Source organism: Nyctibius grandis, chromosome 30, assembly GCF_013368605.1.
Source record: "Nyctibius grandis isolate bNycGra1 chromosome 30, bNycGra1.pri, whole genome shotgun sequence".
In the NCBI taxonomy this organism is placed as follows: Eukaryota; Metazoa; Chordata; class Aves; order Nyctibiiformes; family Nyctibiidae; genus Nyctibius; species Nyctibius grandis.
Genome location: NC_090687.1, coordinates 552,422 through 569,806, shown reverse-complemented (window position 1 = coordinate 569,806; position 17,385 = coordinate 552,422). Strand labels below are relative to the sequence as shown.

Below are 17,385 nucleotides of genomic sequence, written 5' to 3'. Positions count from 1 at the left end.
GTCTTCTTGAGTAAGATTTAACCCTTCATTCTGAAATGAGCCCTCAGTCTCTCCACGTGTACCTGAGCTGTGCAGCTGTTCACTCACATCCCCTCAGCTGAACGTAATGAAGAGGGAGTGGTAAATGGTTGCTTTGAACTCGTGGGATTCATGTGCTCTCTCAGAGTTGATGGCACAGAATTACTGTACTCTCTTTCTGGAACCAAATAGTTATTTGCACATAATTTCAGTGTTGTGGGGAGCTGGAGACATCTAGTTAATTTAGAATCTGAAAGAGACTGAAGAAGCCATGACCCACCCTCAGGGATAACAATTAGATTGAAGAGATAAGACAAGGACTGGGTTTTGTTTTTGTGTTTTTTTTCTGTGCACTTAAGTTTGTCACAAGGTGTTAGGAAGTGTTCTGTGGCTTGTGATGTTGTTGTGAGGGATGTTCTCTAGACTTTCTGTGTTCCATGTGCCTGGGACTGTGCTGATCTGGTTTTGATGGTAAAAATACTGTACTGTATTCCTGTCTTGTTTTTCCATGTTTCATCAGCAGCTGCATGTGTGTGTGTCTGGTTGTTTTTTTAAATTTGCTTACTTCTGTGTCTGAATGTTGTCAACCAGTCCCTCAGGATAAAAAAGTTTAACATAGTAAAAATACACATTTGTCATTGCTGGATGACAACTTTATGCCCAGTTAAAGCAAGACTCCTGGTTTTCATTGCAGACTGCAGTGCTACAGAACCTCCTTGGCTACCTGTCCCTGGACAGCCTTCGGCGTGCCCTATTGATCAAAGTACGGTTAAGTAACGTTGTTGGTGAGGTATCTGATGGAAAAAATTCTGCTGTGTGAGTGTGTGTATATGTGTCTGTGGGGTGCACAGTTTTGGCACTTCTCTAAGACACTTTTGTTCATGAGAGTGAAGGCAGCCCTACCATATCACAAGTAAATTGTGATATACACATCAAAGACTTTCTGCACTGGTGGTGTTCGTTTTTCATATTTAATTGGTAAATTGTCTTCCAAATAGCAGCACTAAAGAGGCTTGGATTCCAACAGATGTCCCATGTCCTCCATCCTTCTCGGCTTCCTCTGTCATCCTCTATTTGTGTGACTGGGCAGATGGCAGCAAGTGATGAAGTTGGTTGAGAGCTGTCTGTGTGCCAAATGCTTGATGCTTCAGAATCTCTCTTATCTACCTTTTCCTCAGTGGGGATGCAGATGTTTTCCCTCTCCAAGTCAGCAGTGGGATGGAACTTCTGGGAAATTTGTATCTCTGGAAATCTCTACCATTCTGTCAATTTTTTTTTTTTTACTGGTTGCACGTTCCAAAATTGTCTGGAAGCGCTGGCAGCTATGTAAGATTGGACTAAAAACATATAAAACCATATAATATCTTTTTTTTTGACAATAATACATATTGCTTTGCATGCAGTATTTATTTATGAGAAATAAATAAATTTATCGCTTTTAAATTAAAAAAAAGAAACATTATATTTAACAATATCTTAAACAAAGGTGGTATGGAATTCTCAGCTGGTCAAACACAGTAGGTTTTGGGCCCTGAAATACAAAGTTAGCTCTGTTTGTAGGGAGTGTAAAGCTCACTGGGAAGCATGAAGACCAAAGGGCCATCAGAATATACGATGTGCTATAGGAAAGCACATTTCAAAAATGTGCTTCAAAAAGAAGATTACTTGTGTGTAGAAGAGACCATTTCAAGCTAACTTGAGTTCTCTGATTCAGGTGCTGCAAGAACTGTTGGAGACCTGGGGCAGCAGCAGTGCTGTGAAACACTCTCCACCTGAGCAGCAGCAGTATATTAGCAAGGCCATCCTTATCTGCCTCTCCCACCTGAAGGAGCCTGAAATCGAGAGCTGCAGACAAGGTGAGGGGGTGGGAGAAGCAGGGGATAGATTTGCTTAACAGAAGGTCTGACTGTGAGCAGAAAAACATCTTGTTTTGGTCTATGGATAAACAAAAATGTCCCATCTTCATCTTGGCAAACGGGGTAGCCTGCTGGAATCCTCTTTTTCTTTAGTACTGATACGATGTAATTCCAAGTGCATAGCTTCAAATTACGAAATTGGAGAAGCATGTCTTTGAACTAAGGGTCTTACCTGAACAGTGGTTTAGGAACCCTTAAGTTTTGTCACAGGAAAACAAGGATTGACTCTGGGACTGGTTGGAGGAATGGTGTGATCTGCAATTTGTAGACTTACCGTTGGAGCATGAGTAAGGCTCAAAGGGGACAGGGGAAAGTACATCAGGATAAAAAGCTGTTTGGTTTGTCTCTGACTATCCATACACATTCCTCCATGTCATTCTGCTCCCCTCAGTGTGAGGTGAGTAGGGTTAGTGAGTTACTGGTAAGGACCTCCCACTCTGTATTCAAACAGTGCATAGCACGTTGGAGTCCTGGTCTAAAATTTTTATTTCTGTTGCAAAAAAAAAAAGAATATTTCACAGAATCCCAGAATCAATGAGGTTGGAAGAGCCCTCTGGGATCATCGAGTCCAACCATTGCCCTGACACCACCATGGCAACTAGACCGTGGCACTAAGTGCCATGTCCAGTCTTTTTTTAAACACATGCAGAGATGGTGACTCCACCATTTCTGTTCAATGTCTAGAGTTCCTTCTCTGTGTGTGTGGCTTCTGTGGGGGAAGAAGGCTGACTTACAAGACCTGTTTATCTGTTTCATTCTAGAATTCTTGTTCAGGTGAATAAGTGACCTGTTATTTACTAACAGTACTGTAGTTTTATAATCTGTTTTTTATCTAATAGCCGTTGAAAATATAAGCTTTTCTGAGTTCAGGAGGGCAGTCTAACAGTAGTAAGCCTGCCTGGTAAGGCTGGCAACCATCATTCTCTCGGCTGAGAAATACTAGTGTTATCTGCCTGTTTCAGCTTACCCAGGTGATGAGGGAAATTTCTCCCTCAGTGATTGTTGTGCTGATCAGAATTTGTAGCTTCCTCAAAACATGATGTTTCACTGAAGTGGCTTTGATGCACTCTAAAAACAAGCTAAAGCTGACTTACCATCCTTTTTTTTTGTTTCAGTGAAAATCTAAATATTCCAAATTTAGACTATATTGTAATGTTTTGTTGACTTTGTACCCCAAGAAAAAGCAAGGTTTTATTATGTTGGTGCTGAAGGGCAATACTGCCGTTGCAGAAAGAGAAGTCACAGTTGCACAGGCCCTTCCTATCTTTCTACTTGTTATTGGATGGTGAGTGGCTGAAGATGCCCTCTCGGGGGACCGGCGTAAAGGTTTGTTTGTTTCTGTCATTGTTTCATGCACTGTTTGGTTTGTTTCAGAGCTTCTCGCGAGCATGATGGAGGGCGTGAAGTGCCACTTGGACAGCAATCTGCCACAGATCCGCCGTCTGGGAATGATTGTGGCAGAGAGCATTAGTGCAAAAATAAACACTGATGGGCCTGTGCTGAAGTTTCAGGTGAAGGTTATAATGAAATGTGTGTATGGTGTGCAGGGCTTAGAGGAAATAAGAGCTTTAAAGCAGATGATCCAGGGCGTTAGAGCAAGTTCTAACACTTATTATCTGGAAATAAGGAGAGGCAGCGACACTTTCAAAAAGAGAGGATATCTGTTTACAAAAAACAATTGTATAGAAAATAGCCAGGTGGCTGAGAGTGACCTTAAGAATGTAATCTGATGACAAAGTTCAGGGGAGACTGATGATAAAGGACTGCTAGAGGATTATCATATTGCATGAGGGAATCAGAATCTGACCCATGGAAGCTGAGAGGGAACTTCAAACCTAAACCAGTGGTGAGCATTCAGTCCCTGACATGGTGGGAAGACCTGCTCTGAGTTGAGATTTTCCAGACTGACGTGGGGATATATGCTGTGCTATTTCCAGTAGAGTTTATAAGAATTATGTGATTAAATCACATTAATTCTCTAAAAACCTGCATCATTCCTCATGTCGCATTGCCATTTATTAAATGTTTTAAAGATTGTAAATAACATCCAGGCAAGGTCTGAGCAGGTACTACTGTTAAATACAGGGACAAAGATGACGTATGGCAGAGATCACTGTACAGCATAACTACATTACTGCTGGCAGCACAGTGATTGAAACAAGTGGGATTTGTGTGGGTTCATCTGCTCATGACTGCTCTCATGCAGTAGAAGGGTCAAGTGTTGAATGCTGGGCATGTTTGCAATCAAATAGAGTGCAGTAACAGTTATTCTGAACATCTAGTATGAAGAAGATGACGAAGCAAGAGAATTGAAGTCCCTTCTGGTGCAGACTCCACCATTCTGTGTTGTCCCCAACCTTCCAGATGATGAGTAAGATATTGCTACTGTTCCTCTCCATGCCATCTTTTTGCTCTTCTCCGTACCTTTTTTTGAGTTACACACTAGAACTGTATACAGTCTTCAAGATGTCTTGCGTATTCTTAAGCATTATAATGCACCTTATTCTTACAGTGCAGTGTAGTTATGTTAAATTCATAATTCAAATGGTAGCATGTATTAAAATTGATAGCTGCATATGGTGAAACCATGCTGCAGTTTCCAGGGCCCTGGGCAGAATCAAATGGGCCTTTCTGTTCGCACCTGGGAAATTGGGCCTTTGGGCTGCGTGCTCCCAGACCATTTATCAGTAACAAAAATCCAGCCTGTCAGTCTGAAGACTGGTTCTTTGATGCTCTTGACTTCCATAGCATCTGCTGAGGCTCTTTGAAGCACTTAGTTTTATCAGCAGATGAATGAAGCACTTCATGTTATTAGCAAATGAAGCTGTCCAGCACTCCAGTGAAATACAGGAGATTTATTGCTCCCATTTTAGGTGCATAATCAGCATAGGCAGCATTTGAGAAGCAGAGAGATGAAAGGATATGCCAAAGTTCACAGAAAGGTACAGAGACAGAAAAAAATTCTCCCTTATTGTATTCATCCCACTAGCAATGGTTAAAGATGTTTCTTCCCCATTTGTTCAGTTTCATTCATAGCTTCACATGGGGTGCAGGCCAGTGTGATCCAGTTATCACAGATGAGTCTTTCCATAGCAGTCCTAGGTACAAGGTGGTGCAGGTTTCCCCTAATTTCCCCACAGCAAATTAGCTAGCTTAATTTTTGTTACCCGTTGCTCTTCTGTTAAGAGATTCTGCTTCTCTTCTCTCATCACCCCATTCCACTTCCCAGGACTTTGTTTCCTGTGTAGGCCAAACTAGGTGGAAGACTGCAGCAGAAATAATTATCTGTCGTTGTGCTTGATGGTGTGGGTAGTTTCTTGCTTGTAAGGGCTGTTACTTTATTGGGTTTAATACTTCTTGTTCCTCACAGCAGGAATGAGAAGGCAGATGCTGCGCTGCCGTTGGTATTGGAAAGTAAAAACAAATCACATGCAGCAGCCCCTGTGATGCCAGATGAGGAGTCGGATGCTGAGCTTGACAGGTATGGGGCAAGCAACTGGTAGGAAATGGACAATAGTGGCAGGTTCTTCAGAACATATGTGGGGAGAAGGGAGCTATTGTTAGCTGCATTTCTTGGCAAATCTTGTGCTTTCTGACCTTGTTCAGCTGAGCAGTATGCAGCAGAGTGGGACTTTGTGTGGGAAATTGCACTCAAATATGTTCATCAATAATTTGAGCAAAGTTTGCACCGCGTACAGCCATTGTATTTATTCTGTTTGACTTGGATACATGTTTCCTGGAATTATGGATATATCTGCCCATTTTAATAGTGGACCTGCCTTATCCTGGCACTTTACCAATATATAAAGAAATCTCAAGAATCAGCTTCTAGTCTCTGGGTCACCTGACTCCTTCCTGCACTTGACCAGGAGATTCAGTTCCAGACCTGGTCACAGAACTGCTCTTTCACTGAGCTTCACAGTAACTTATAGAACTTCCTAAGGAACCCGTTCAGGCTAAGCTTCAGCAGTGCTGCTGGATGATGCAAGAGTGACGGTGTTAGGACACTGTATGTGCTGGTTCTTTCCCTTTTGTGTGGATAGGTGGGGAAAGGAAGACAGTCTATGCCCCATAGGCTAACTCCTGCCTTTATTTCTTTTACAGTGATGATGACCTCATCCCTTATGACATGTCAGAGGATAAAGAACTAAAGACTAAGGCTCCTGTGTATATCCGAGACTGTATTGAAGGTAGGAGATTTTGGGTTGAGTCTTTATCTGTTTCTTACTGGGTTTGGGAGAGCAGTCCCTGTGTAGGTTTATTTTCCTCTGAGCTAATTTGAAGAAGCTGTAGGATTTCAGTAATCTGGGCTCAAGTGTTGAACTGTAATTTCTGAGGAATTTCAGTTTAGTTCCTAACGCCAGTCATGTGCTGGGTCAGTGATATCTGCCTATATCACTATATAAACTATTGGCAGAAGAAAGCTGGGGGTATATACATATACATATACCAGCACAACCATTCTGCTAAATAGCTTTTGTTTGTCTTTTGATTACCTTCAGTCCTGACAGGATCTGAAGATGTGGACAAATGGGAAGCTACAGTCAAGGCTCTTGAGAGTTTGGTTCGCAAGAATCCAGCAGCAACAAGAGAGGTGAAGTATGAGCTAAGTTACCAGTGGGCTGTAATACAGGGTTATGCCTTTGCCCTCGTGAGGAGAGGAAACATGCCTGCAGAGCAGCATGCCAGGCTAATGTGTAGCTGGATTTAAAGCTTTCAACTTGGGAAGGGAAATAGAAGGAAACAGTCGCTTTGGAGGTGAGGCTACAGAGCACAAAGGAACAAAGTAGCAGGCAAAGCTGCTGGCAACAGTATGGCATTTAGCAGTGCCAGCGCTGAAAATGAAATGCATTGCAAGCAGAGCTTGCCAGTTACGTGAGGCAGCTCCATGCTTTGTGCTGGGCAGAAAAAACATTAGAAATGCAGTTTACAGAGCAGCTGCAAATTCCACAGACCAATTGATTTTAATTCTGAATTTAATTGATTTTGAATTGAAATTGAATGTAATTGTTATTCCCCTACAAGCATAATGTCTTCCAGAGGGCGTGGGTTGGGTTGTACTGGTCAAGATGAAAAGCTCAGGTGAGAGGAACCTGGGACAAGGTCCCCGGTGTGATGAGTGCTCACTTGTTAGTGAACGCCTGAAGGTGGCAGAGATACAGACCTCTGCCAGCTGAGACACAGAAGGGGTGTAGGCTGGTAACAATGTGCAATCTGCTTCTGCTGCTCATCAGAGGTGTTACTGAGCTGGATGGGCTTTGGGTGTGGTACTGTACCCTTTAAGCCATTAGTTACAGTGACAAGTTGTCCTATCTCATGATGCCACCACTTGTCCAAAAAGCCACAGTGAATGTGGACAGAGAAATCAGCATAGGGGTTTGTTCAGAGTTTTGAGAAACCTGCCTTGATGGCTTAACGTGTTTTCTTTCCCTCCTAAATAACAGGCATGTTGCCTGTATTCCATATGCTCATTGTCTTTGCTTAAACATTAGAAATGGTGTGTAAATCCTGTGAGAAAGAAAAGACCTGCAGGGATTTGATTCCTTTTTTTCATCTTTTGAGCAGGTTAGCGTGGAGCTGGCAAAAATCCTATTGCATCTGGAGGAGAAGACCTGCATTGAAGGCTTTGTGGAGCTCCGTCAGAGAGCTCAAGTAGCTGTTTTAACCACAGACCCAATACCTGTGAGTTCTTCTAACTGCTTTCCTTTTTCCAATTGAGGCAGAGGCAAAATTTTAAGCAGCTGAAGTCTCTTGCTAGCTTGATAGAAGCGGCTGTCGGAGTGTGGTAGAATGGCTAGTTCGTGTCTGACAGCATTGATGCAGAGATGGGCTATGTTATGAAGAGTCTGCAACGGATGACTGAAACAACAGGAAAGAGAAGACTCTGTCAGGGCTGTAACAGGCTGGAGGAACCGTTTGGAGACTTAGTATGAGTGTACCTGACAAGGCAAATTAGATGAGGACTTGTTGCACTTCAGGGAGATTGTTTCGCATAGAGGGAAGCTGAGGCACAAAGGGCTTCTCTAGAAGACGACTTGACTGGTGATTGTAATGATAGAATCACAGACTGGTTTGGGTTGGAGGGGACCTTTAAAGATCATCTCATTCCAACCCCCCCTGCCATGGGCAGGGACACCTTCCACCAGAGCAGGTTGCTCCAAGCCCCATCCAACCTGGCCTTGAACATTGCCAGGGAGGGGGCAGCCACAGCTTCTCTGGGCAACCTGGGCCAGGGTCTCACCACCCTCACAGCAAAGAATTTCCTCCTTACATACAATCTAGATCTATCCTCTTTCAGTTTAAAACCTTTACCCCTCGTTCTGTCAGTACAGGCCCTGGTAAAAAGTCTCTCTCCATCTTTCTTATAAGCCCCGTTTAAGTATTGAAAGGCCGCAGTAAGGTTGTCTTCGAAGTGCCAGAGCTGCTGTGGCAGTTGTTTGGGTACCTCTGCATAGGAAGGAGAGAAGAACGGCAAAGTCCCGTTTGTCATTTACTCCTTTGCAAGAAGCTAGAAGTGGAAGTATCTGAATTTCTCCTATTTTCACAGTGTGTCTCTTCCCTTCTCTTGGAGGCTTGTAGTTAACTAACAGGAAGCAGGACTTCTCCTGAGACGGAGTGCTTTTAGAATTAGTGGGCAGGCTGTTTCCAGCCTGGGTTTGTGTTCATTGCACCTTGATTTTTCTGTACAGGTGGCAAAGTACTTGACCTCCCAGTTCTACTCTCTGAACTACAGTCTCCGTCAGCGCATGGACATCCTCGATGTAAGTGCTCTTCGCTTCGCTTCCCGCTTTCCTCGTGTCTTTGTTGCACCAGTGCTGTTGCCCTGAGATGTGTTGGGGTTACCTTTTATTCCTCGTAGGAGGAGGCAGAGGCGTGGTCAGTATTTGTGCCTGGCACTCCCCTCTTGTTTGTAACCCTGCTGCACTCCAGTTAGCCAGCAGTCCTTCCCCGCAGAATGCAAAACATGATGGTTGTTTCCCTGGGAGAAGCCACTGCTTCGTAACATCATCAGTCTTTTACAGCTTAACTTTCCAAAAGACACAATCTGCCTGTGACGACTCCTACGTAATTTCACGTACTGTCTGAAGAAGGAGCCACTGGTCTGGTTCAGGGCTAAGTGACCTCAGAGCCAGTTGGTTGTTTGGGGGTCAGTTACCTTCCTGTTTGTCATTCTAAACCTCTTGTGCCTTTCTGCCTTGCTGTTCATGTCAGTTTGGGTGCAGGTAACTCTGTTGTTGTTCCCTAGTACAGGGATTACCCCTTTTTAACAGAACCTCCCTCTTTTTCATTTAGGTATTGGTTTTGGCAGCTCAGGAACTGTCCTGTCCCAAATCTTGGAAGACCAAGCATTCTGCTGCCCAGAAACCTTGTACCCAGCTCCTTCCTGGAAGTGACGGCTCTAAGGACTGGAGAAGAATTGTTGATGAGAGGATCAAAAGCAAAACTCGGAGATTTGCTACGGTGAGGCCAGGGCAGAAACAAGCTAATGTCAAATCCAGCAAAAATAGGGACACTAGGAGTTGCTGTAGTTTTACCTGGAAAGAGCAAAATACCCATGAAATTGTGCCCAACCCAAAGGAAAGACTGTGTAACTTCAAATATAAATTTATCTTAGTATCTGGCTGAATCTTTTGGTGCAGAGTACTGTTCCTGTAGTCCTCTCCCCAGCAGGGAGAGGAAAATAAACCTTGAACTCCTTGCCTTGCATTGAGCGATAGTTGTTGCTGTTCTATGCTTGTCTGGCCACTGCAGGGAGCTGTGACTGCATCTCGGGGATCCCAGAGCCTCTTCCATCAGAGTAGCTGCCTCTGGACTGGACTGTCTCAGCCTTCCTATTTTTCAGGGAGATAAATTGATGCCAGTTTCCTAGTTCCCAGAACTCCTCTCTGGTTCATCCTGGAGAACTTGCTTTCCAAAACTCCTTTATCCCTTGCATGTTCTTGTTTCTTATATCTAACCCAGCAGTACTGAGCTATGTTGTACTGAAATTTTTAGATGTGTGAGTGGATCTGAAATGGGAAGTGAGCCATCTAGTCTGGAAACTAGTAGCCACAGGCAAGCAGTGGTTGACAAGGGGATGGCTACAAGGAACTCATAGTCTTGACAGTGTCCAGTGAAGTGGAAGAGTCGGATGCTGCATTTTGTGTCTAGACTTCATTTTTCTCTTGCACAGGGTCCGTCTCAAGCGGAACTGGCTTCCGGACCAAATGAGTTCAATTCTGTTGCTGGGCACTTCTTTTTTCCATTGATTCAGCACTTTGACAGGTGAGTGTGAACACCTTGGGATGTGGGCCTGGCAGCTGCCAGAGGGAACCTTTCCGCTTGCCTCAGAGCAGTGGGCTAAAGCCCAGAAGCTGTGTGGGAGTCCAGTGACACCGCACTGATGCCTGGCTCGTGCATAAAGCTGAGAGAGGAGGGACTTGTGGTCTCTTGGACTTGTGAACTCTTGTTGGGCAGGAGTATGTAAGACCCTGCAGAAGTGAAGATACATTATGAAGAATAACCTGCTGGCAGGTACACAGGTGGATGATTTTGGCAGTACCAAACCAGTTGTCTTGGCTGACCCTCACCCTTGGGAGTGTCACACAAAACCGCACAACTCGGACTGCAGTCTTTAACCAAAGCTAACTCTGCCTCAGGTCTGGGCCTGTCACCTGGACTGGACCTTGTGACCACATTACGGAACACAGTTTATTGTCAGTCACTTAAGTCTTTGCTTACCTAAGGATGGCTGAGTAATTGATTCCATGAGAGTCAAGGTTCTTGTAATACCAGTCTTAATGGTTTGTTTCCAGTATGGCAGTGGTGCTAGCTTTTGCATGCAGTTCTAAGTAAACCTGTTGGTAGAGTAAGTGATACCTGCTGTAAGAGTAGAGGATATTACTGGTCTGGGAGCAAAGAGGAGAGCAAACAGCTGTGGCCTGTGTTGAACTGGGAATGACTGTGTGATGACTGTTGTAGGTATTCAGGCTTGTGGGGGACGGTTCACCCTGCGTAACCACCCTGACTGTTCCAAAGACGCACTGATCAGCCTTCTCGCTGCTACAGGACTGTGTATCTTGCACTTGCAGGCCTTTGACAACGTTTGATCTCCTGGGGGAAGATCACTTGGTCCTTGGAAGACTGGTCCACACTTTAGCAATCCTGATGTACTTGGCTGTCCACACTGTGGTAAGAAAGGCTGCGGGAGCTGGCACGCAGCAGGAGAGACTTTCAGCCTCGGGACTCAGAGGTGCCTTCTGAAATAGTGGTGTGCTCTGGGGCCTGCTGCACTTAGACTGGCAGCAAATTGGAGTCGTATGTGCTGAGAAGTTGCAAAAAGGGTTGAGAAAAAATGGTCAGAAAGGAGAAGGGGGGATTCAGACACTCCTGCACTATCTTCTGCTGCTTCTGGTAGAAAAACTATCAACTTCTGTGGGAGGTTGGGCACATCATTTCACTTTACTGCCAAAGTTTCCTCATCTGTAAAATAAAGTTAATTGTAACCATGGTGTTCACAACAGTGTATCTCAAGGCCCAGTTCTGTAGGGCGGTGTGAATGTGAAGGTATTCAGTATTTCTGTCATAATCCTGTGTTGCAGGCAGTCGCTGCGATGGGAAAGGCACTGCTGGAGTTCGTTTGGGCTCTGCGTTTCCACACTGACTCGTAAGTTGTAGTTTGTGCTTTCATTTCTGAAGATAAGCTGTGAGCCACTCTCCAGGCACGGTTTGTCTTTGTCTGAGACTAGCAGTCGACTGAGAATGTCAATGACTTAGGGCATTAACTCTATGCTCTCCTCCAGCCTTGTGTTCTTATGACTGAGTATTGCAAGAATATGTAGTGAAGGCATTGCTTTAATGTCAGACCAACATATGAACTTGGTTAGTGTCTTCTAATATGGAGATACCTCTAGAAAGCATGACAAATTCCTTGATCCATGTGATAGTTTAATCTGTGTTTACTCAGGGAGCTCAGAAAACTTTAGATTCAATTCCAGCATTCAAACCTGGATAGAAATTAAGACACATAGCCAAAATGCTATAAACATCCAATTTCTGGTTTGATCTCAGATTTGTCCGGGACTCTGAATTATGCTAAACTCCCTGCAGCACAGCATGGCAGGGGCTCTGTGTGAGCACTCTGCTAGCTGGTGTGTGATTACGCTCCTAATCAGTAGGAATAAGGCAAAAGTCATCCTAATCACAAACATTTGAAACTGGAGAAACCCTGAGGTGAGGAAATTAAGGTAGAGCATGAAGCTGCAGGCTCTAACCAGTTCAGTCTTTCTCCAACAGGTATGTGCGCCAGGGTCTTCTGTCCTGTGTCTCCTCCATGCTCATCAGTGTCCCTGCGGAGCAACTTCTGGAAGACATGACAGAAGAGCTTTTGGAGACTCAGTCCTGGCTGGGAGGTAAGATGTGGTGGTGTATGCCAGTGTTTTTCTGGTTAGTGGTGTGGTCTTTGTGCAGCATCTCTTTAATTGGGATGGTAGCAGTAATGTCCTTGTGTTGTGCACCATAGATTTGCATGATAAGCATACTTATTGCTTGCTTGTAAGTTCAGGGCAAGTACCAGACCATGCTGTGTGCTGTACAGATGTATTACTGAGGTATCCAAAGCTGAAAGCTGCGTATGGCGTTTCAAAGCATGCTGTCCTCACCTTACAGGCCAACCAGAAAATCCCAAAATGTAGTATGTGCCCCTTTCTCTGTCGAAGCAGCCAAAAGTATTGTCATATTGTGTATTACATCCAGGCAGTGACTTTGGCCAGCAGTAACATACGAGGCTTGTATGGCCCCTTTACACCATGTGCACAGAAGGTGGGTTTCATTAGCGCTAAAAATAGGAGAAAGAACATGGCCCCATCTCCTAACTTCCTATTGCTGATGGAAGGAACAACCTGTGAAAGACAGCAAATGACTTTGCGTGCTGCACCCAACGCACCTTACATCAACACAAGCTACGTTTGAGGGTTCTGGTGGGCTGGAACTGCACAAAATGGTGGTCGGGTATCGCAGCGTGCTGGAAGGACAAGAGGAAATAACTCTGTGCGCTTTGTAGCTCTGAAGCCCCCACTGCATTCCGAGTGGACCTCATGTGATTCCCTGGGTTGGTTTCCTTCACCATTCTCACTCTTGGCGAGTTGGCCTCCCCCAGGGAGCAGGCAGGAAGCGACACTGACCCAGCCGGCCTCTGATCCTTGCAGGTTGTGGAGCTCTGTGCCCTTTAAAAGGAAGAGAGCTGCCTTGTGGGGCCGACAGCTTTACTTTTCCCATGACATGGTGTGCTCTGAGGAATCTGCTTGTCTCTGCAGTTAACACTGCTATTGCCAAGTAAAGCCTTTCCAGGAACGTTATAAATGGATTTTCAGCATGTGGGTCTGCGTGATCTGGTTTTAGTGAGTTATTTTTGGGAGGAAGAGGACGACGGAGGTAGTAGCATCTTTTTATGCCTGTAGGTAGTGAGCAGCCATCTCTACATGTAGTGCTTTTGCATGAAAATTGCATGGTAGATCCTGGTGGGAATGAGAGCAGGATAAGATCACAGTTGTGTGTATGGTAGAGAAGGGGACATTGTCCTAGGAGCTGTTCAGAAACCTTAAAGAATACAACTCAGCTCCATGTCTGGTCAGGTGTGATTTAAGTGCAATTTGAAACTTGCGCATCCTTCTAGAGCTGCTTCCTGAAACGCGACAGCTTCTTGGGCTGTGCCTTTGCTCTTTGTTGTAAGATTGTTGGTAAAACAGCTCTTACAGGGAGGCACTGGGCTCCTCCTTGCTGCTCCGACAGGTGAAGTCAGTCTCTAGCGACCTACTTTTGCGCCTGAATCATGGTTTTGAGCTAGTGGACTTGCTGTTGCTTCATGACTCTTCCAGACAAGCTTTGCAAGAGGTGTCATGTATTGGATCTACTGCTGTGGCTGGGACAAATGACAAGCAGTCAAGCACGCAAGCCTTCTACTACCACGTGTAATGGCCAGGAGAAGTCACCACTTTGGGTTTCAGCTTAAAGCATCTACATTTCTCGTGCTATGGCTAAAGCACAATGAGGGACAGAGGGCTAGAAAATGTTCTCTATGAAGCATTTAGTAGAAATCTACAAATCTGCTCCCGTTTGTTATTATATCAGAGTCTATGCAGACTCCTGCAGTTCATTGTGTGAGTATGACTGACTGCTCCTGCCCTTCGGCCTTTGGGCTGTAACTAGAACCCTGCTAGAAAGTGTTTGCAGTGTGGTGTAAGAAACTACTTCAGTCACTGTCACGGTACTATCTCTTAGTGGATGCTTTGGGACACTTCGGCTGGGGACAGAGGCTAGTGTCCACCTTGTACTTGTCTGTCAGTGCCCATGCTGGACCTACTGTGGAGTAGCCTAATCCTTCCCGGGGGAGGGAGGGAATACCTCAACACTTCTAGGAAACTGTTCCTTCGGTTCCTCAGCAGCTGCCTTTGAGGGAATTCCCCACCCCTTGCAAGTGCTGTAGAGCTGTGTCATAGGTGGGTTTGTTTGATGTAAGGACCTGGACGATCCTCCGGTGCCCTGTGCCTCGCTTTCGGTGGCAGCAGTTCAAGGTCTGTGCTCATGGCAATTAGAAACAGTGCCAACAGCAGTCTCAGCTTTTGAGCTTGTACTAATCTGTCTTGTAGCCTCCCCCTTTTTGCCTTCTGTAGAGGGAGTGTGGAAGCACCATGGTGAAGCTCTCCCGGCGGTTATAAATAGCCCAGCTCCATCTGAGTGAGTCATGTGTTTGGGCTGACAGCGCTGGGCTCTGAGCACACTGCTCGTGCGTACAGGATATCCTCACACAGCCTCTCTGCTCTTCCAGGCTCCCTCTGCTCAGACATCCTGCGTGCATCCTGGTTTTTACTTTGCAGGCCCATTAAGGGCCCCTGAAATAACAGCTGCTGGAAGCAGCTTCATGCCCTCCCTTACACGCTGCATAAAGCGTGAAAGAACTGATCTCAGAACGGAGAATGTGTTGAAACTTGGGGCCTGCCTCTTTCTTTCCCCCACGTGAAGGGCAGCGTGACCACAGATTGCAGGAGGGAGCACTGAGCATTTGTTTAGACTGCAGGAATTGGCAGAGTGGAGACTGTAGGCTTTTGAGTAAGTGGATTTCTAATTGCAAACTGTGTTCATGCTAGTAGATCAGCTGTAGAAAGGTTATGTACAGCTCAAGGGCACAAGTACAGCTGCTGGCATGGAGGTTATCCCATGGAATGCAAGGTCAGGCAGTTTCTGTAGTGTTTCAGCCCAGCTGACTATTTGTTTCTGCTACAAGAATGAACTAAGTGTTACTGTACATGACGGGGCTTAGCTAAACTCGGACTGCTTGATCAAGTTTGGGCATCTTTGCCTTCTGGTCTAACGTAATTCCTCCGAGTGCTGATGTCCAGCCCAGACTTAGCTGCCTTTGCTGTTACGTTTAGTGCTGTTCTGTGACGGTCAGTGAAACCTCAGAGAAGTGTTAGGTGAGGGGCCCTTGTTCCCATTTTCTAACCAACAGTGACTGCTTCTTTTACAGATGTGGTGGAGAAAGATCCAGACGGGGACTGCAGGAGGCTGGCCTTGCAGAACTTGCTGTTAATGGAGAACCTGAAAAAGAAACTCAGAACTGTCCCTTCCTAGCCGAAGGGCAAAAGAAATGACCTCTACCTCATACTCTTGCCAGCTGGATGTGTGTAGGCACTGCGGGGGCCTCTTCAGCAGTCACCTGGCTGGAGCAGAGGAAGAAGGGGGAAGGGGGCAGAGCTGTAAGCCAGCGAACCTGACTTGACATCTGGACTTTGTAGTGGAGGCCAATTGAGTGAGCTATTGCTATCCGGTACGGCGTGTACAGATGCAGGAAGGTAGGCGAGCGCTGCCATCCTCCCCGCGCCTCCCCAGCCCCCACCCCAGCTATTTATAACCTTGGCAGGTTTCAATGCTCTGCTAAAAATACAGGGCAGAGCTCACAGCAGACTTCTTGTCAGAAAAACAGGAGGGCTGGAGAGGGCCACTTACCTCCCAGGGTTGTGTCTGTGACGTGCCCGTAGCAAAGGCTCCCGTGTCTTCTAGCGGTCAGCGTTTGGTGGACTGGTTACTGGTCTGCTGGTCGCAGAGGTGGCGTGGTGCAGGGAAGGACACCGCTGACGAGACGTAAGGACTGAACAGCTACACCGAAGTTCTGAACATGTGCCAAACCTTAAAGGCTTGAGCTAGAGCTGTGCTGTGGGGAGGGAGGAACACAGCAGGAGTTCTTTTTGTATACTCTCAGTACAGAAATAAGTTTCTATTAAAGGATAACGAACGTCCAGATTTTGGCCTTAAAATCTCCCCTCACCCTTCTTCCCTGAAAGCATAGAATTTAAAACCTTCGTATTCACCCCGAGTTTTGAAGCAAGGCACAAAATGGGAAAAAGAAAAATCACTGAGCAGAAGGACTGGTCGGTAGGAAATGTGTGAGGGTGACTTTACAAATACACCTTCGTGGCTTAAAGATGAGCAAAACCGTGGCTGCTTACATTGCGCTTCACTTCTCACAGTCCTGCTTGTGCCAGGGAAGAAATTTGCGTCCTGAAATCTGACTAGTACAGAGTAACTTGATGTAATTCTGGTGTTTGGAGAAGGAGCTTCCCTGGCTCAAAGTGACCCAGCTTGAGCAGGGAGGATTGGAGCAGGTGACTTCCAGAGGTCCCTCCCAACCCCAGCCGTGCTATGATGCTGAGCTCTACTCCAGATTTCTGTCAATGGCAGCTCCAGCCTACGTGACCCTATGATGTATTTAAATACAAAAGCTTTGGGCTGGGGGACGTCTCCCTTCATTCTGCAGCAGGGGAGTAGCTTGACTTTTACCCAAGCTCCTGCCCAAACAGGACAGAGATTGTTTTCAGAAGTTCTGACTTCTAGGGCAGGACAAATCCGTGCGTTAGCAGATCAAAGTTGTACTTGAAAATTTTGTCAGCTCAGGAGTTTCCACCTCAGTTACTCAGCTCTTTTCTGTACTCGGCAAAAGGCCTGAAATCACAATACACAGTTCTTGTCGGGTTTTTCCCCCCTTCAAATTTATTAAAATACTAAACCCAGCTTCATTACAGGATGTACACGTGAATCTGTGTGTGTAGGGTTTGAGATGATAACTTCAATACTGTTGCTTGTACAGTCAAGCAGGAAAAATACATTTCTTGGTAATAACCAAAAAGCCTTGTCGCAGCAGTGTGTTGACCCCTAACGAGGACAGAATAAGTGTCCTGGTATTAAAGTCAGCTTTGCATTTGGTAAGTGTAAGTCATCAAGGGTCCTCCTCTTCATCAGCCACTTCTTCCACCTCCTTGTTCTCCATACTGCTGTGGTGAATTTGCTCTGGAACCAGGGTTTGGCTTAGGGGAACCCCTGCTCCTCGGTGAACTGCCTCAATGGTCTGCTGACTCACGTAGTAGCTCACGTTTGTGGGTGGAATTCTTTTCTGCATCTCTTCCAGATAGCGGTAAGC

General features: G+C 45.6%; 2 protein-coding genes across 5 annotated transcripts in view; one reads left to right on the top strand and one right to left on the bottom strand.

The window, feature by feature from the left end:
* TELO2 (telomere maintenance 2) overlaps window positions 1-17,094 on the top strand; it is a 20,805-nt gene extending 3,711 nt beyond the window's left edge. The window contains exons 7-21 of the mRNA XM_068420039.1: window positions 713-781; window positions 1,733-1,874; window positions 3,309-3,445; window positions 4,217-4,305; window positions 5,305-5,415; window positions 6,039-6,124; window positions 6,437-6,528; window positions 7,500-7,616; window positions 8,624-8,695; window positions 9,228-9,395; window positions 10,108-10,199; window positions 11,006-11,105; window positions 11,516-11,580; window positions 12,210-12,325; window positions 15,439-17,094. Coding sequence (XP_068276140.1) covers window positions 713-781; window positions 1,733-1,874; window positions 3,309-3,445; window positions 4,217-4,305; window positions 5,305-5,415; window positions 6,039-6,124; window positions 6,437-6,528; window positions 7,500-7,616; window positions 8,624-8,695; window positions 9,228-9,395; window positions 10,108-10,199; window positions 11,006-11,105; window positions 11,516-11,580; window positions 12,210-12,325; window positions 15,439-15,542 — 1,560 coding nt within the window. The 3' untranslated portion in view covers window positions 15,543-17,094. The remainder of the gene's footprint in view (window positions 1-712; window positions 782-1,732; window positions 1,875-3,308; window positions 3,446-4,216; window positions 4,306-5,304; window positions 5,416-6,038; window positions 6,125-6,436; window positions 6,529-7,499; window positions 7,617-8,623; window positions 8,696-9,227; window positions 9,396-10,107; window positions 10,200-11,005; window positions 11,106-11,515; window positions 11,581-12,209; window positions 12,326-15,438) is intronic.
* Window positions 16,936-17,385, bottom strand: part of IFT140 (intraflagellar transport 140) — a 101,192-nt gene continuing 100,742 nt past the window's right edge. For all 4 annotated transcript variants that reach the window (XM_068420061.1, XM_068420060.1, XM_068420062.1 and 1 more), the window contains one exon: window positions 16,936-17,385. In XM_068420061.1, coding sequence (XP_068276162.1) covers window positions 17,185-17,385 — 201 coding nt within the window. In that variant the 3' untranslated portion in view covers window positions 16,936-17,184.